The sequence below is a fragment of the Diabrotica virgifera genome, chromosome 9 (genome assembly GCF_917563875.1).
Source record: "Diabrotica virgifera virgifera chromosome 9, PGI_DIABVI_V3a".
Classification (NCBI taxonomy): Eukaryota; Metazoa; Arthropoda; class Insecta; order Coleoptera; family Chrysomelidae; genus Diabrotica; species Diabrotica virgifera.
Window position 1 is genome coordinate 213,640,858 of NC_065451.1, and position 15,316 is coordinate 213,656,173.

A 15,316-nucleotide genomic window follows, 5' to 3' on the forward strand; every position below is an offset into this window, starting at 1 on the left:
CTTGACTTGACTATATTCGTCGTCTGCTGTCTTATTAATTAAAAAAGTCGCAGATTAAGGATGTACCAGTAAGAACTTTCAACGCGAAAAGTCTCAGGTTTAAACTACTATTTACCATTTTAATTTTTATTAAATTGGTGGATTCTGCATCTGAGACTCTTCAATTTGTGGTACCTAAAGCTCAAAATTATAGCGTCTACGTCATAATCCGTTTTTCTGCACGCCTATAAATATGTCTGAAGATTTTCCGTTCAAAACAGCCTAACCGTTCTTCATCACTTTTTGTTATCGTCCACGTATCTGACGCCTAAGTGAGGACGGGCTTGATTAGAGTTCTATTCTTTTTGTGACTATGTTTGATGTTAAAAGTTTCTTTAATCCATAGTTTGCTCTATTTGCTAGATTTATACGTCTGTTAATTTCTGCAGCGACTGTATTATTTTGGTTGATTTGTGAGCCTAGATATATGAACACTCTCACTCCTTCGAAAGTATATGTTCCAACCGTTAGATCTTCGGATTTTGCTACTTGATTATTATTTGTGATCGTCATATACATAGTTTTATTAGTGTTAACGTGTAGCGCTATTTTTTTGCTGCTGCTTCCAATGCCGTGAACGATTCAACTAGGTCCGCCTTTCTTCTCGCTATGATATCAATGTCGTCTGCATACGTTAGTATTTGTACACTCCTAAATAGTGTACCTCTTGTTGTTATTCCAGATCCTCTAATAGGCTATCTCCCTATCAAAGTCCTATTTGCGTCTGGAAAATTTTTAATATACCGTACTTCACCCTAACCTTAGTGTATTGGGATACATTACATTAGGTGTATTGGGATATTAAATTCTACCATGGCTTTGTATAGTGAGTTTCTGTCTACGTTGTCATAGACACATCTAAGATCTACAAACAAATGGTGAGTATCAATTCCATACTCATATGTTGTTTCCAAAGCTTGCCTTAGAAGAAATATTTGATGGATAGTAGACAGGGCCTATTTTACCACCGCCCACGAGGCACTTGCCTCATGGGCCTAGAGCATTTTGATGGGGCCCGAAAAGATCACTAAAAGAAAATTTTTATTGCAAAAACAAAATAAATTTTCAAAATTATTTCATTTTACCTACAGGAAATGATAAATGATAACAAGAGTTATATTCATAAACCATAAACCATTCTTATCATAAAACTGCAATAAGAGTAGGAGGTTCGTCCTCCCATCCTGTTCTTTTTCTTCTTGTACGGCACTGCAGCCCAAATTGAGCCTTGGCGTCCTTTATTTTTTGCCTCCACCCTTGTTTGTCTGTGGCTGCTCTTCTCCATACACGGACTCCTAAAAATCCTTGCATCGCTGCTTACTGTGTTTTCCCGGCGCTTTCTTGGTTTTCCAACCGGTCTATTTCCCTGCATCCTAGCGTTCATTGCTCTTTTTGGTATCCTATCCTCTCCCATTCTTATCACATGTCCGGCCCATTGCAATCTTTGTATTCTAATGAAGTCTGACAGGGATGTTTTCTTATGAAGTTGATAAAGTTCGTATTCTGAAGATTCCGTTTTCTCTCACAGGTCCTAGTATTCTCTTCAGTACTTTCCTTTCGCATGTGTCGAGTTTGTTTTTGGATGTTTCTTTCAGGACTCATGCTTCACGTCTTCTTCATGTATAATGTTTTGTTGGACTATATTTCTTCTCGTCTGTATTATTATTTTTGTTTTTTCTGTGTAAATTTCCACACCTAGCCTTTTCGTTTGCGTTTTTAACTCTGCATATGTTTTTAACTCTGTGCTCCTGTTGATGTTCTACTCATAATATTAATATCATCGGCATAAGCAGCCAGTTGAACGGTTCTATTGGTCAGTAGGTTTCCTTGTCCAGTTTGCATTTGCCTAACCGCATACTCCAGTGCCAGGTTAAACAATGTTGGGGCCAGCCTATCTCCCTGCTTCAATCCCTGCGAGATTTTGGAAAAGTCTGTCTGGTGGTTTTGTACTCGTACACATGCCTGAGTTTTATTCATTGTGGCTTCAATGAATCTAATTAGCTTGTGTGGTATTGCCAATAATGCCAATTCAGCCAATATATACTATAGTCTGTTCCTTTTGACTGAGTCGTATGCCTGTTTGAAGTCTACAAACACGTGAACATCAATGTCGTGTTCCCATGATTTGCTCAGGACCTGCTTGACTGTAAATATTTGATCCATTGTCGATCTTCCCCGTCTGAAACCCGTCTGATACTTTCCAATAATATTTTCTGCTAGTGGTTTATAATATAGTGCTGGTTTATAATATACGTGAGGACTTTATATGCTGTACATAGTAGAGAAAATCCACGGTACTTTTTGCACTCTAAACAATTAAACAATATTTTTATTGTTAATAAAAATTTAAATTTCTGGTGCAACTATATTTCGATTACCTAAATAATTAATACATTTAAAAAAGTTATTATTATTATTACTATTAAATTTTTTTAGGGGCCCGAAAATTGTGTAGTGCCTCGGGTCTGATTTGAAGTAAAATAGGCTCTGCACAAATGTCTTATCACAAACTTTTTGGAAGTCCTCTACGAAGGAAAGTTTTGTTATGTACTTGTTTCCAAGTTCGACTCTCATCCCAGTGTATTCTCTCATACAGTTGTTTAACGCTTCTTGTATTGTTATATGTATATCAAATATTTTTGTTTTTTTTTTTCTCTTAATCACTTATTTATGTATAGACAGAACCAACTTTGAATGGATTTGTTTACCAATATGAAGTTTCCGTTAGCCCCTTTCTATTTCCGGTATATGAAAGGTGTATGAAACCTTTCATCTGTGTAAACGTATTGATCCGACACTCCTTTTCCTTCTGATAATTTGTATTTTAAATATATTGGTATTAACAGGTGAAATGACCACATAATAGTTGAGGAAATAACTTCACATAATATAGGTAAGGTTGTTAAGTAGTTCAGCGGTTCAATGTTTTTGCTATTAGACTGAAAAACCACACTGAAATAATAATATAAGTAGATTTTTCTATGACTAAACGCCTTTCGAAGACAGAAAAGAGTCGGTTTTTTTAAACACAAAGTCACTATTTATTTTTCCCTTTTCACTAATAAAGAAATTGCTTTAGCTCCCCGTACATGAAGACCAAGACGATAATCCCCCAGAATTTACTTCATCTATAAACGGTACGTCGAGTGCCACTCCTCCCCTCAACAGAATTGGCGCGTGGAAAATGTTGTCGGGCTATTTCCATGGAGCGTGGAGTGTCAAATGACGAGACTAGATCGTAGATCGCCAATTCCGCACTATTTTAAAGGCGCGTGAACTGGCAAGATTGGAGCGAAGAGTGGCTTTCCTCTTTGAAGAGAGCAGCTTACAGTTGGACATTGGGAAGTGCAATAATTGCAGAAAAAATAATATCACTGTATGGTGCTCTGGTTGTGTTTCTCGTTTCCTATTGATTCTCTCTGTCTTCTTTGATTACGTATTTAGTGCTTTGTCGATATCTAGACTCTGTTATTTTAGATCACATATCAACCATAATGTTCAAAAAATTGCTGAACTTTCTTAGCTATTTTAGTAGACAACAATGTTGAGATGATTCATTCCATTTTCGTCTATTTTGTAGGTAGAAAAGCGCTCTGTTCTTCAAAGAATGGTTGGCAACATTAAAACTGCAGTAATCTTAAAAGATGTGTCCATGTTGGTACATTCTGGTGAGGTCCTAGCAGTGCTGGGATCAAAAGGTAAGGGACGAAACCAAAATTTTGAGATTTTTTTAGATGTTACAGTGTAATTTGAGAAAATCCTCGAAGTAGGTATAGCCAGAAGATCCTACAAAGAATATTGGTAAATATAAAGGTCTATAGTACAGTCTACATCACCAGACATAAGATGAAAATGAAGAATCCGTATAAAATAGCTACTTGGAATGTAAAAACTTTATATGAAGCCGGTAATCTGAGAAATCTACTCTCTGAAATGGACAGACTAAACATTACTATCATGGGGGTATGTGAAACAAGATGGCCAAATACAGGGAATTTCATAGCACACGGATTTTTCTGGAAATCAAGACCATATGCATCGAAACGGAGTAGCAATAATTATGAAACAGCATATTAGTAAATATGTGACTAACTTCATCCCAATGTCAGACAGAGTAATTTTAATACAGCTGAATGCTAAATCTGTAAATATAAATATCATCCAAGTTTATGCTCCCACTACAGATGCAGATGAGCAGAAAATGGAAGAATGCTACCATCAAATAGAAGAAGTGCTAAAAACAACAAAGAAACTCGAAATAACAATAATTATGGGACACTTTAACGCTAAAGTTGGACAAAAGATGACACAAAACATCACCGGAAAGTTCGGCTTGGGAGAGAGAAATCAAACAGGTGAGCGTCTAATAGAATTCTGCCAAGAAAATGACTTCGTCATTACAAATACCTGGTTTCAACTTCCAGAAAGGCGTCTCTACACGTGGAAATCCCCTCAAGATGGACATCAAGGTAAAATAGTACGGAATCAAATAGACTACATCCTAATAAACTATCGATTTCGGAACAATATTAAAGATGTAAGAACTTACCCCGGCGCCGACATAAACTCAAATCATAATTTACTCTGCTCCAAAATATAAATTAAATTAAAGAAACTAACAAAGCCAACTAAGCCTAGTAAGATATATCTCGACCCCCTTAAAAACACCCAAACGCGCGAACACATAGCACAGCAGGTAAATAGTAAAATGCACAGAATATCAAATATACCAAACGAAAACAGAACTATTAACGAATGTTGGTACGATATTCAAAACTCGATTTTAGAGGACGTAAGGGAATCTTTAAAAACACCTACAATGTTAGCAAAAAATGAATGGATGAACCAAGAAATTCTAGACTTGATGGAAGTTCGACGAAAATACAAAAATAGAAATATTATCAAATACCGTGAAATTAACAAACTCATAAAAAGAAAAATTAAACAGGCCAAAGAATCCTGGCTCGAGAATTCATGTAAAGAAATAGAAGACCTCCAAAAAAAGCATGACAGTTTCAACCTCCACAAGAAACTTAAATATACCTCCGGAATTAGAAAACAGAAAAATGCTCACGTACTTAAAACCGCAGACGGAAAAATTTGTGATCACGAACAACAGTGCAAAGAATGGGAGAGACACATCAGTGACCTTTTTGACGATGCTTCTCGAGAAAATACTCCAAATACTACCTGTGACAACCAATTAGACAGAGGTCCCAGTATACTGAAGTCAGAAGTCATAAAAGCAATACAACAAGCCAAAAACAATAAAGCACCTGGACCAGATCAAATCCCTGTTGAGCTACTTAAACTTTTGGATAAGGAAAACATTACCTACTTGACTACTTTCTTTAACAAAATTTACAACGAAGGAAAAATACCAGATGATTGGTTGGAGTCACTGTTTATAACATTACCAAAGAAAAGCAGGCCCACCAAATGCAGCGATTTTAGACTAATCAGTTTGATGAGTCACACACTTAAGATACTTATACGTATTAAACAAAACCGAGTATTCCTTCTGTGCGAAACTAGAATGGGTAATAAGCAATTTGGATTTAGAAATGGTCTAGGAACTAGAGAAGCACTATTTTGTATGCGCGTTCTATTACAAAAAAGTTGTGAATTCCGAAAGAACGTTTATGTTTGTTTCATCGACTTCGAGAAGGCATTCGACCGAGTACAACATGATACACTTTTCTATTGCCTGTAGGCAGCAGGACTTGACCACTACGACATAAGACTGCTGAAATACTTATATTACAATCAAGTAGCCTCTATCCAAATTGGAGACAGTCGTACTGAAAAACTGCCGATAAAACGTGGAGTACGACAAGGTTGTGTTTTATCACCCACCCTTTTTAATCTGTACTCTGAAGAAATCTTTAGGGAGGCTTTGGATGACAGACAAGAGGGAGTAAGGCTAGGCGGAGAAGTAATCAACAATATTAGATACGCTGACGATACAGCCATTCTTGCTGAAAATTTACAAGATCTTCAGACACTACTAAATCTAGTCAGTGAAGCAAGCTATCGGAGAGGCCTTAAAATCAACATTTCAAAAACAAAGTGGATGGCAGTTGGAAAGATTATAATAGATCAAGGTCAGCTTTCTCTTGATGGAGAGGAGTTAGAACGGGTAAATCATTTCAAGTACCTTGGCAGCTGGTTAAATGTAAATTGTGACTCTGATGAAGAGATAATAACTAGGATCGAAATATCACGGAAGGCTTTTATGACCTGGAAACCAGTTTTATGTAATAGAAACCTGTCGATGAATATTCGAAAGAAGGTGCTGAAATGTTATGTGTGGTCTATCCTAATGTATGGTTGTGAGACATGGACGTTAAAAACCACAATGCTAAACAAAATAGAAGCATTCGAATTGTGGTGCTATCGACGAATCCTAAAGATATCGTGGGTTTCGCACACTTCCAATGAAGATGTTCTTCAAATGATGAATTCGGAACGTCTGCTCATAAGCATCATAAAGAGGAGAAAAACAGAATACTTCGGCCATATAATTAGAGGACCTAAATACCATCTGCTTCGCCTTATAATACAAGGAAAAGTGGAGGGAAAGAGATGGGTTGGTCGAAAGAAACTTTCATGGCTGCGTAATATTAGACAATGGTGTGGCTGCACAGTAGAAGAATTATTTCGCGCAGCAGCCGATAGAGAGAGATTTATGATTACAAAATGATTACAAAACAAACACGACAAAAAGTAAAATCAGACTGGACTGGACTTGAAGAATACCGCAAGAAAAAATACAAAAGAGATTTATAACAAGGAAGAAGAACAATACCTTTAAGAGGAAGAATGTATGTAGAAGACACTTGATGAAAAATTAATTACAAAAATAGAAAACATCAATTTACAATATTAACTCAAACAACAATTGAAGCTTAATACTCAAACAGAAAGTAAGTCAAGCAGAATATAAATGAATTCAATCCGAAATTATCAAGCATAAAGAAAAACTGGCAGGCAAAGAGAAAAGAATAGAAAAAGACTGTTTGACTTGTACACACTTCTATATAAATCTAAACGGGAACTGGTGTATGTTTTCAAAAGACTGATAGTGTGTAAATAAATTTATTAAATCAGCTAAGTACTTTCAGCATATTAATGCCATCATCAGAGCTATCGTCTTATAGGTGTAAAAACCCTAAAAACCCCTAGGGTGGCAACACTGTAGTCAAAACGTAAACACATATTTTATTTGTCGTCTGCAATAAACTCAATTTCTGAGAGTTGTAACGGGAAATAAATTATTGGAAGTATCTAGTGAATAATATAAGACATTAAGTTAAGGACAGTGATAAGAAAAAACTTTAAAATCGGTGAAATAGCATCGGAATAATACCAAGGACCTATAAAAAGTAAGATCGCTACAATTGATAAGCTTGTCTAACATCAAAACGTAGAAACGAAACCTTGACCGTTGAAATTGCGACGTTGCCGTTGTGAGTAGACTTTCAGGATAACCACAGAAAATAACAACGGATAATAAACAAACAAAATAAATACGGTAGACGCTGTCTTCTCTGCACTGTTGAGGTGGAAGACAGTGTTTGGCGCCGGAAAATGGAAAAATTAGAGAGTGATGACACACATCCAGAAGGAGGGTCAAAAATTGATCAATTAATAATAATGATGAGCCTCCTCACCGATGACATTAAGGAAATAAAAAGAAATCAAAAAGAAAGTAAGGAAACAATAGAAAAGCTCATTATGGAAAACAGAGAGCTGAGAAAAGAAAATGCAGAACTGAAAGAAGAAAATAAAGAGATCAAGGAGGGACTCAGAGAAATAACAAAAAACATGGAAGTTATGGAAAAACACCGACGAATAAACAACGTAGTTATAAGCGGCCTAACAATAGACACATATGAGCAAGCACGGTTAAAAGGAAAAATCAACAATTTCATCAAACACCACTTAGGAATAGAGGTGAAAATAAGAAATGCTCACAAGCTAGGCGAAAAAACATGTCTAATTGAATTAGAAAACCAAGAGGAAAAAAGAAAAATAATGGAAAAAAAGTACAAGCTAAAAGAAATTAAAGAGCACAAGGTATATATCAACGAAGATACAACCATAAAAGAACGAGATATACAGAAAACAATTAGAAACATTGCCCAGGAAGAAAGAAATAAAGGAAATGAAGTCAAAATTGGAGTAAAAAAAATATGGGTAAATAACATAGAATGGAAGTGGAACGACAAAGAGGGCACAATGATCAAAACAGCATCAAAAAACTAACAAATAATTGTACCATAGGAATAACGTTGACGAAACAAGCACAGAAAAAGGATAGTGATAATACAAAAAAAGGAAACAAGAGGAAAAAAACAAAAACCGGACCAAAAAACAAGAAAACATGTCGAAAAGAATACTTACTTTTAGGAACATGGAATGTAAGAGGCACATATGGCGAAGGTAAACTTAAACATCTTGCGAGAGAAATCGAAAAGTTCCAATTTGACATAGTAGCCTTGCAGGAGACGAAACAGCTGGGAAATGATATATTAGAAATAGAAGATACATTGTTTTTTAACAGCGGTGGAAAGAATCGAATATTAGGCACAGGTTTTATGATAAGAAAAGAACTAAAAGAAGCAATAGTAGAGTTTAAACCGATATCAGACCGCATATGTACTATCAGGATCAAAGGAAAATACCAAAAAATCACCCTCATAAATATTCACGCTCCATCCGAAGAAAAAGATAATGATGTTAAAGAATGTTTCTACAGTGAACTAAACAGAACAATCGAAAGTATACCCAGATATGATATGAAAATTATTTTAGGCGACGCTAATGGCAAAATAGGGAAGGAAGAAGTGTTTAGACCGACAATAGGAAAGCATAGCAAACACAATGAAACTAATGAGAATGGACAATTTCTCATAGATTTCGCAAGAGAAAAAAATATGATCATAATGAGCACATATTTTGAAAGAAAAGAAATACATAAGGAAACATGGATATCGCCAGATAGAAAGACTAAAAACCAAATAGATCACGTGCTGATTGAAAAAGAAGAACAGCAATGTATAAAGAAGATAAGAACATACAGAGGACCAGATGCCGACTCTGATCATTACATGGTGGGCATCAAAATGAAACAACTGATACCAGAAAACAAAAACAAAATAAAGGTAAAGAAATATATAAATAAACCAATTCGATTAGCAACAAAGAAAGAGCAAGAAACGTATGGGGAAACAATGGAAAGAGAACTAAAAAAGATACAAACAGAAGAACGAACAGAAAACAACTGGGACATCATAAAGCAAGTAATGAACAAAGCAGCAAAAGAGTGTAATAAACAGGAGAATAAAAAGAGAAAGGAGTGGTTCGACATAGAATGCCAAAACGAAATAGAACTAAGAAAATCATTAAGGATGGAAATGATAATGAAAGAAACGACAGAGACGAAGAATAAATATATAGAGCAAAGAAATAAAGTAAAGAGATTGCTGAGAGAAAAGAAGAGAAAACACGTAGAAAATGAGCTAAAAGAAATAGAAGAGAACTACAGAAATAAAGAAATAAGAAACCTGTATCAAGGTGCCAGAAATGAGAAAAGAGGATACCAACAAAAACCAATATTCGTTAAAAACAAAGCGGGGAATAATATAAGCGGTGAAGCAGAAATAGTAGAGAGATGGAAAGAGTATTTTGACGAGTTACTAAATGGCAAGAATAAGTCAAACCAAAGAGAATACATGGAAGCAGAAGAAGGAAATGAAAACTTAGAAGACATAGAAGATAATTCACCCAGCAAAGAACAAATCGAGGAAATCATAAAAGATTTGAAGAATAACAAATGTCCTGGAAGCGATAATATAACAGCAGAGATGATGAAATATGGTGGAAAATTGCTACATGAGTGGATATACAAGATCATAAAAGAGATATGGAGAATAGAACGGATACCAAAAGATTGGAAGGAAGCAATTATTTGCCCATTACACAAAAAAGGAGACAAAACAGAATGTAGTAATTACAGAGGAGTAGCATTACTAAATACCATATATAAAATCTTATCAAAATCCATAAAAGATAAACTTGAAAAAGAAGCGGAAAATATAATAGGTGAATATCAGTGCGGATTTAGACGAGGAAGAAGCACAACGGACCAAATATTCGTAATCAGAGAATTACAAGCAGAAAGCTATGAACACAACCTACCAACGATAGCGCTATTCATCGATTTCCAGCAAGCGTACGATAGAATAAAGAGGAAGAATTTAAAGCAGGCGCTTGAGGAATTGGGAGTTAGCAGAAAGTTACGCAACATGATACATATTACGTTAGAAAATACAGAAAATAGAGTCAAAATAAACAACCAATCATCAGACACATTTATAGTAAATGAAGGAGTAAGGCAGGGCGATCCTTTGTCATCATTACTCTTTAACTTATGCCTAGAAAAAATAATGCGAGAAGCAAAAATCAATAGAGAAGCACTCCTATATCAAAAACGACACCAAGTTTTGGCATTTGCGGATGATGTGGTGTTGCTTGCAAGAGGAACAAAAGAGCTACAGGAAATAGTACAGAGAATAGTAAAAGCAGCGAAGAAAATGGGACTCCACATAAATGAAACTAAAACAAAATGTATGGAATGGACAGATGGTCAGTTCAGGAATGGACAAAAGCTTAAAGTAGAAGTAGAAGAAGGAACATCATACGAATTCGAAATGGTAGAAAGATTTACATACCTAGGAGCAATAATATCACGTAAACCGAATATTAAAGAAGAAATACAAGCTCGAATAATGGCAGGCAACAAAAGTGTACATGCGCTTAATGGAATGCTGAAAAGCAAGTTTTTATCAAGAAAGGCAAAAATACAGTTATACAAAACAACTATCCAACCAATAGTAACATACTGCAGTGAGACATGGACAATGACAAAAAATGAACAAAGTTTACTGGAGATCTGGGAACGGAAAATCCTGAGGAAGATATATGGAGGAATAATAAGGGACGGTTTATGGTTAAGAAGATCAAATAATGAGTTAAAGGAATTATACAATCAACCTAATATAATAGGAGTGATAAAGGCACAGAGAGTTAGATGGCGAGGTCACATAGAAAGGATGCCGAACGCGAGGACTCCAAAAAGGGTACTAAACTACAACATAGCCTCAAAAAAGAGAAAAGGAAGACCGAAAAATAGATGGAAGCAAGAGGTCGAAAAAGATATGGAAAAAATGGGGTTAGAAGGTCAGAGAAGAAAAATGAATAACAGGAAGGAATGGAGAAAAATCACATACCAAGCCAGAGAAGATCTAGGTACCTAAAGAAAAGTAAAAATGAAGAACGAACAAACTTTTCAAGCCATGGGCCTCTAAGGCCTTTAGTGCTATTATACAGGGTGATCAACTTCTGTGACAAAGTCCAATATATCTGTTATTATAAAATATATGAAAAAAAGTTGTGAATAAAAGTTATAGATACCTTTAATGTACACATTTTAAAATTAGTGAGAAATATACAGGGTCCTCCATAACACGGCGCCAAACTAAAGTTTTGTTTTTTTAAATAGAACACCCTGTATTTTATTCAAAATCTGGTTTCTCTACATTTTTCTGATTAAAAAGATATAACACTTGTCTAGGGTTATACTGAGTGTTTCAAAGTTATGAGCACTTTTATCAAAAAATCATACTGATTTGATCGCCCTGTATGACTCTAACAGTATAATATAAACTTATTTTTTTACTGCTGTTGACTGTCAATATTAAAGTAGTTTTGCAACAACGTGCAATTTTTTTATCACTACACAAATTGTATACAGGGTAAGTCAAAATGCAAATAAAAGATTTTCTTCATATTTTTAAATGGAACACCCTGTATTTTATATTACCATCGAAAAGTTCTTTCATTATACTTGCATATCTTTTAAATATTCCCTATACCTAAAGTTATTAGTTTTCGAGATATTTTAGTTTTATTGTCGATAACTCATAGATACGTTTATTACAGTAAATTAATTACCCATAATATGAGAAACCTCCAATGAGTTTGTTAATGATAATTAAAAGTAGACTGCATTTCATTTTTTCTCCAATTTTATGGTAAATTATATACAATAACGACAATTTTATATTTACTAACAAAATGATATTAATTTTCCGCGAAGAAATGGAAACTATAGATTGCTGCAAGTTTTTGTTTAAGGTGGGTTTGAAATAATTGACACAAGAACTGTCAGATGTAAGATTTTAAATATCTGTACGTTTTTACTTTTGTTATTGATTATAATTGTTTGCCATATTGTTATAATTGTTACCCAACAATGAATTTTAGTCGTGAAGAAATGACAGACATGATATCGTTTTTAGGAGAGTGTTTCAAAAACTCATTAGTTGCCACAAGAATTTATAAGGAATGGTGTCCATAGCGTCAGCAACCAAATAAGATAGCATTTGACAACTTATTTGACAGGTTTAATCGTACTGGCTCTGTTTATGAAGCAAAGGAAAAAACAAAATTCATTATTACGAATGAAAATTAATTAAATGTTTTACTGCCTGTTACAGAAAATCCTCATACAAGTATTCAAAATATTACAAGAGAGCAAGATATAAGTTATGGATCTATCCAGAAGATAGTCAAGAAAAACAACATGCACCCATATCATATACAAAAGAGTACAATTTTGTCAATGGTCACAAAAACAAATAGTTATACTGAGAGATTTTTTTGAGTTTGTCCTTTTTTTTGGAGACGAGGCAACATTCCACAAAAATGGTAGTGTAAACAGACACAATTTTCATTATTATTCCACAACCAATCCGTACTGTGCTCAGACACATAGTCAAACAAGATGGTCCTTAAATGTTTGGGGTGGAATCAGAGGCAATTACGTTATAGGTCCTTCTCTCTATGAGTAATCGGTAAATGGTGAGGTTTATTTAAATTTTCTAGTGAATCATTTACCTATTCTACTTGAAAATGTATCATTAAACATCCGCCAACATATGAGCCCCTGCTCACCACAACGCACTTCTCAACGATGAACTATTTCCTGAAAGATGGATAGGAAGAGATGGGCCAGTTCACTGGCCACCCAGATCACCAGAATTAAACGAAGGTGACTTCTTTTTTTGGGGTTATATTAAAGACGTAGTCTATAGGGCACCTCCAACAATAGTTGATGATATGAGAGTAAGGTTTCAAAACGTCTTTCAAAGTGTCACACAACAAATGTTTACAAACATCTGTAGGTCTTTTTAAACTCATCTCCAGGCTTGTGTAGACGTTATGGGAGGTCATTTTGAACACCTTTTATAACATAAGAGGTACGATGAACATTTTTTTTTTATTTAATTTAGTTTTTTTAATAAATTTTGATAAATTAAAGTATTGTTATTAATAACTAAGTAATACATGTTGCTATCAACAATAAAACTAAAATATCTCAAAAACTAATAACTTTAGGTATAGGGAATATTTAAGAGATATGTAAGTATAGTGATAGAACTTTTCGATAATAATATAAAATACAGGGTGTTCCATTTAAAATTATGAAGAAAATCTTGTATTTAAATTTTGACTTACCCTGTATACAATTTGTGTAGTTATAAAAAAATTGTACATTGTTGCAAAACTACTTTAATATTGACAGTCAAAAGCATCAAAAAAATAAGTTTATATTACACCGTTAGAAACATACAGGGCGATCAAATCAGTATGCTTTTTTAATAAAAGTGCTCGTAACTTTGAAACACTCAGTATAATCCTAGACAAGTGTTATATTTCTAGAATCAGAAAAATGTAGAGAAACCAGATTTTGAATAAAATACAGGGTGTTTCATTTAAAAAAACATAACTTTGGTTTGGCACCGTGTTATGGAGGACCCTGTATATTTCTCACTAATTTTAAAATGTGTACATTAAAGGTGTCTATAACTTTTATTAACAACATTTTTTCATATATTGTATAATAACAGATATATTGGACTTTGTCACAGAAGTTGATCACCCTGTATATATATATATATTTACACACTATCAGTCTTTTGAAAACATACACCAGTTCCCGTTTAGATTTTTTAAAGAGAAAAGATACTAAAAAGATGGACAGAAAGTTTTGAGGTGAAACAAAGGGACTAAACAAAAAGAATGATATCAATGCAAAAGAAGCTGGAAGACATAGAGAACGAAAGCCATTTGGGAAAAAAAAATTTCTCAATGACAAGCAAAATAGTTTTTTCTTACATGATAAATTTAAAACAAAAGTGAGAGATGTCTCAACCCAAGTAGCAAAGCTTAAATGGAAGTTTACTGGACATACTCTGAGGTAGAAGGATGAAAGTTGGGCTAAGACGATTGTACATTGGAGACCGTGGAACCACAAACGAAAAAGAGGAAGGCCACAAATGCGATGGTCAGATGACCTGAAAAAACATGCCGGGTCAAAATGAATCAAAAATGCTCAAGATAGAGAGGCATGAAAAAGAAGGAAGAGGGGGCCTATGTTTAAGGAAGAATGTTTAAGGCTGATTAGATAGATAGAACAAATTATTAGATTTTTAATACATATTAGAAAATATAATTCATATGTTTGTATTATTTTAGGTAGTGGGAAGAAAGCCTTACTTGATGTTATTTCAAGACGAGCACAAGGCCCTATAAGAGGACAGATATATCTGAACAACCATCCAGTCAGTATGTGTTTATTCCAGCAGAAATGTGCATATGTTACACATAAATGTGATTTTATACCAGGACTAAATGTTGAACAGACGTTGTATTATACTCCGACTAAGGTAAGGGGGTTCCTATAAATACTTCTTCTTCTTCTTAAGGGGCCGAGACCGCTTGTCGATCGTTGGCTCTCATGTTGCTCAGCATATTAACAATCACTGTCTTATTTACAGCCGCACGAAATAGTTCAGTGCTAGTTTCCCCAAACCATTGGCGTAGGTTTTTAAGCCAAGAAGTTGTACGGCGGTCCACACTTATTTTTCCCATTATTTTATCTTGCATGACAAGGTGAAGTTTGTCACATTTTTCTGGGTGACCCATTATATGACCAAAGTATTCCAATTTGCACCTTTTAACCGTGTTCACTACTTCGCAACTTTTATTCAAACGTTGCAAAACCCTTTCGTTTGTGACTCTTTCTACCCAACTGATCCCCAGAATACGGCGGTAGACCCACATCTCAAATGCTTCTAGGTTTTAAAAAGCGATTCTGTCAGGGTCCATGCTTCAACCCCGTAAAGTAGTACTGGGAATATATAACATC

The 15,316-nt window shown here is 34.6% G+C and overlaps 1 protein-coding gene across 2 annotated transcripts in view; it reads left to right on the top strand.

Annotated features, from left to right (window-relative positions):
• The window catches only part of LOC114337362 (ATP-binding cassette sub-family G member 5), a 117,808-nt gene that overhangs the window by 72,132 nt on the left and 30,360 nt on the right, over window positions 1-15,316 (top strand). For both annotated transcript variants that reach the window (XM_050662527.1, XM_050662526.1), the window contains exons 2-3: window positions 3,620-3,737; window positions 14,644-14,834. In XM_050662527.1, the coding sequence (XP_050518484.1) occupies window positions 3,647-3,737; window positions 14,644-14,834 (282 nt within the window). In that variant the 5' untranslated portion in view covers window positions 3,620-3,646. The remainder of the gene's footprint in view (window positions 1-3,619; window positions 3,738-14,643; window positions 14,835-15,316) is intronic.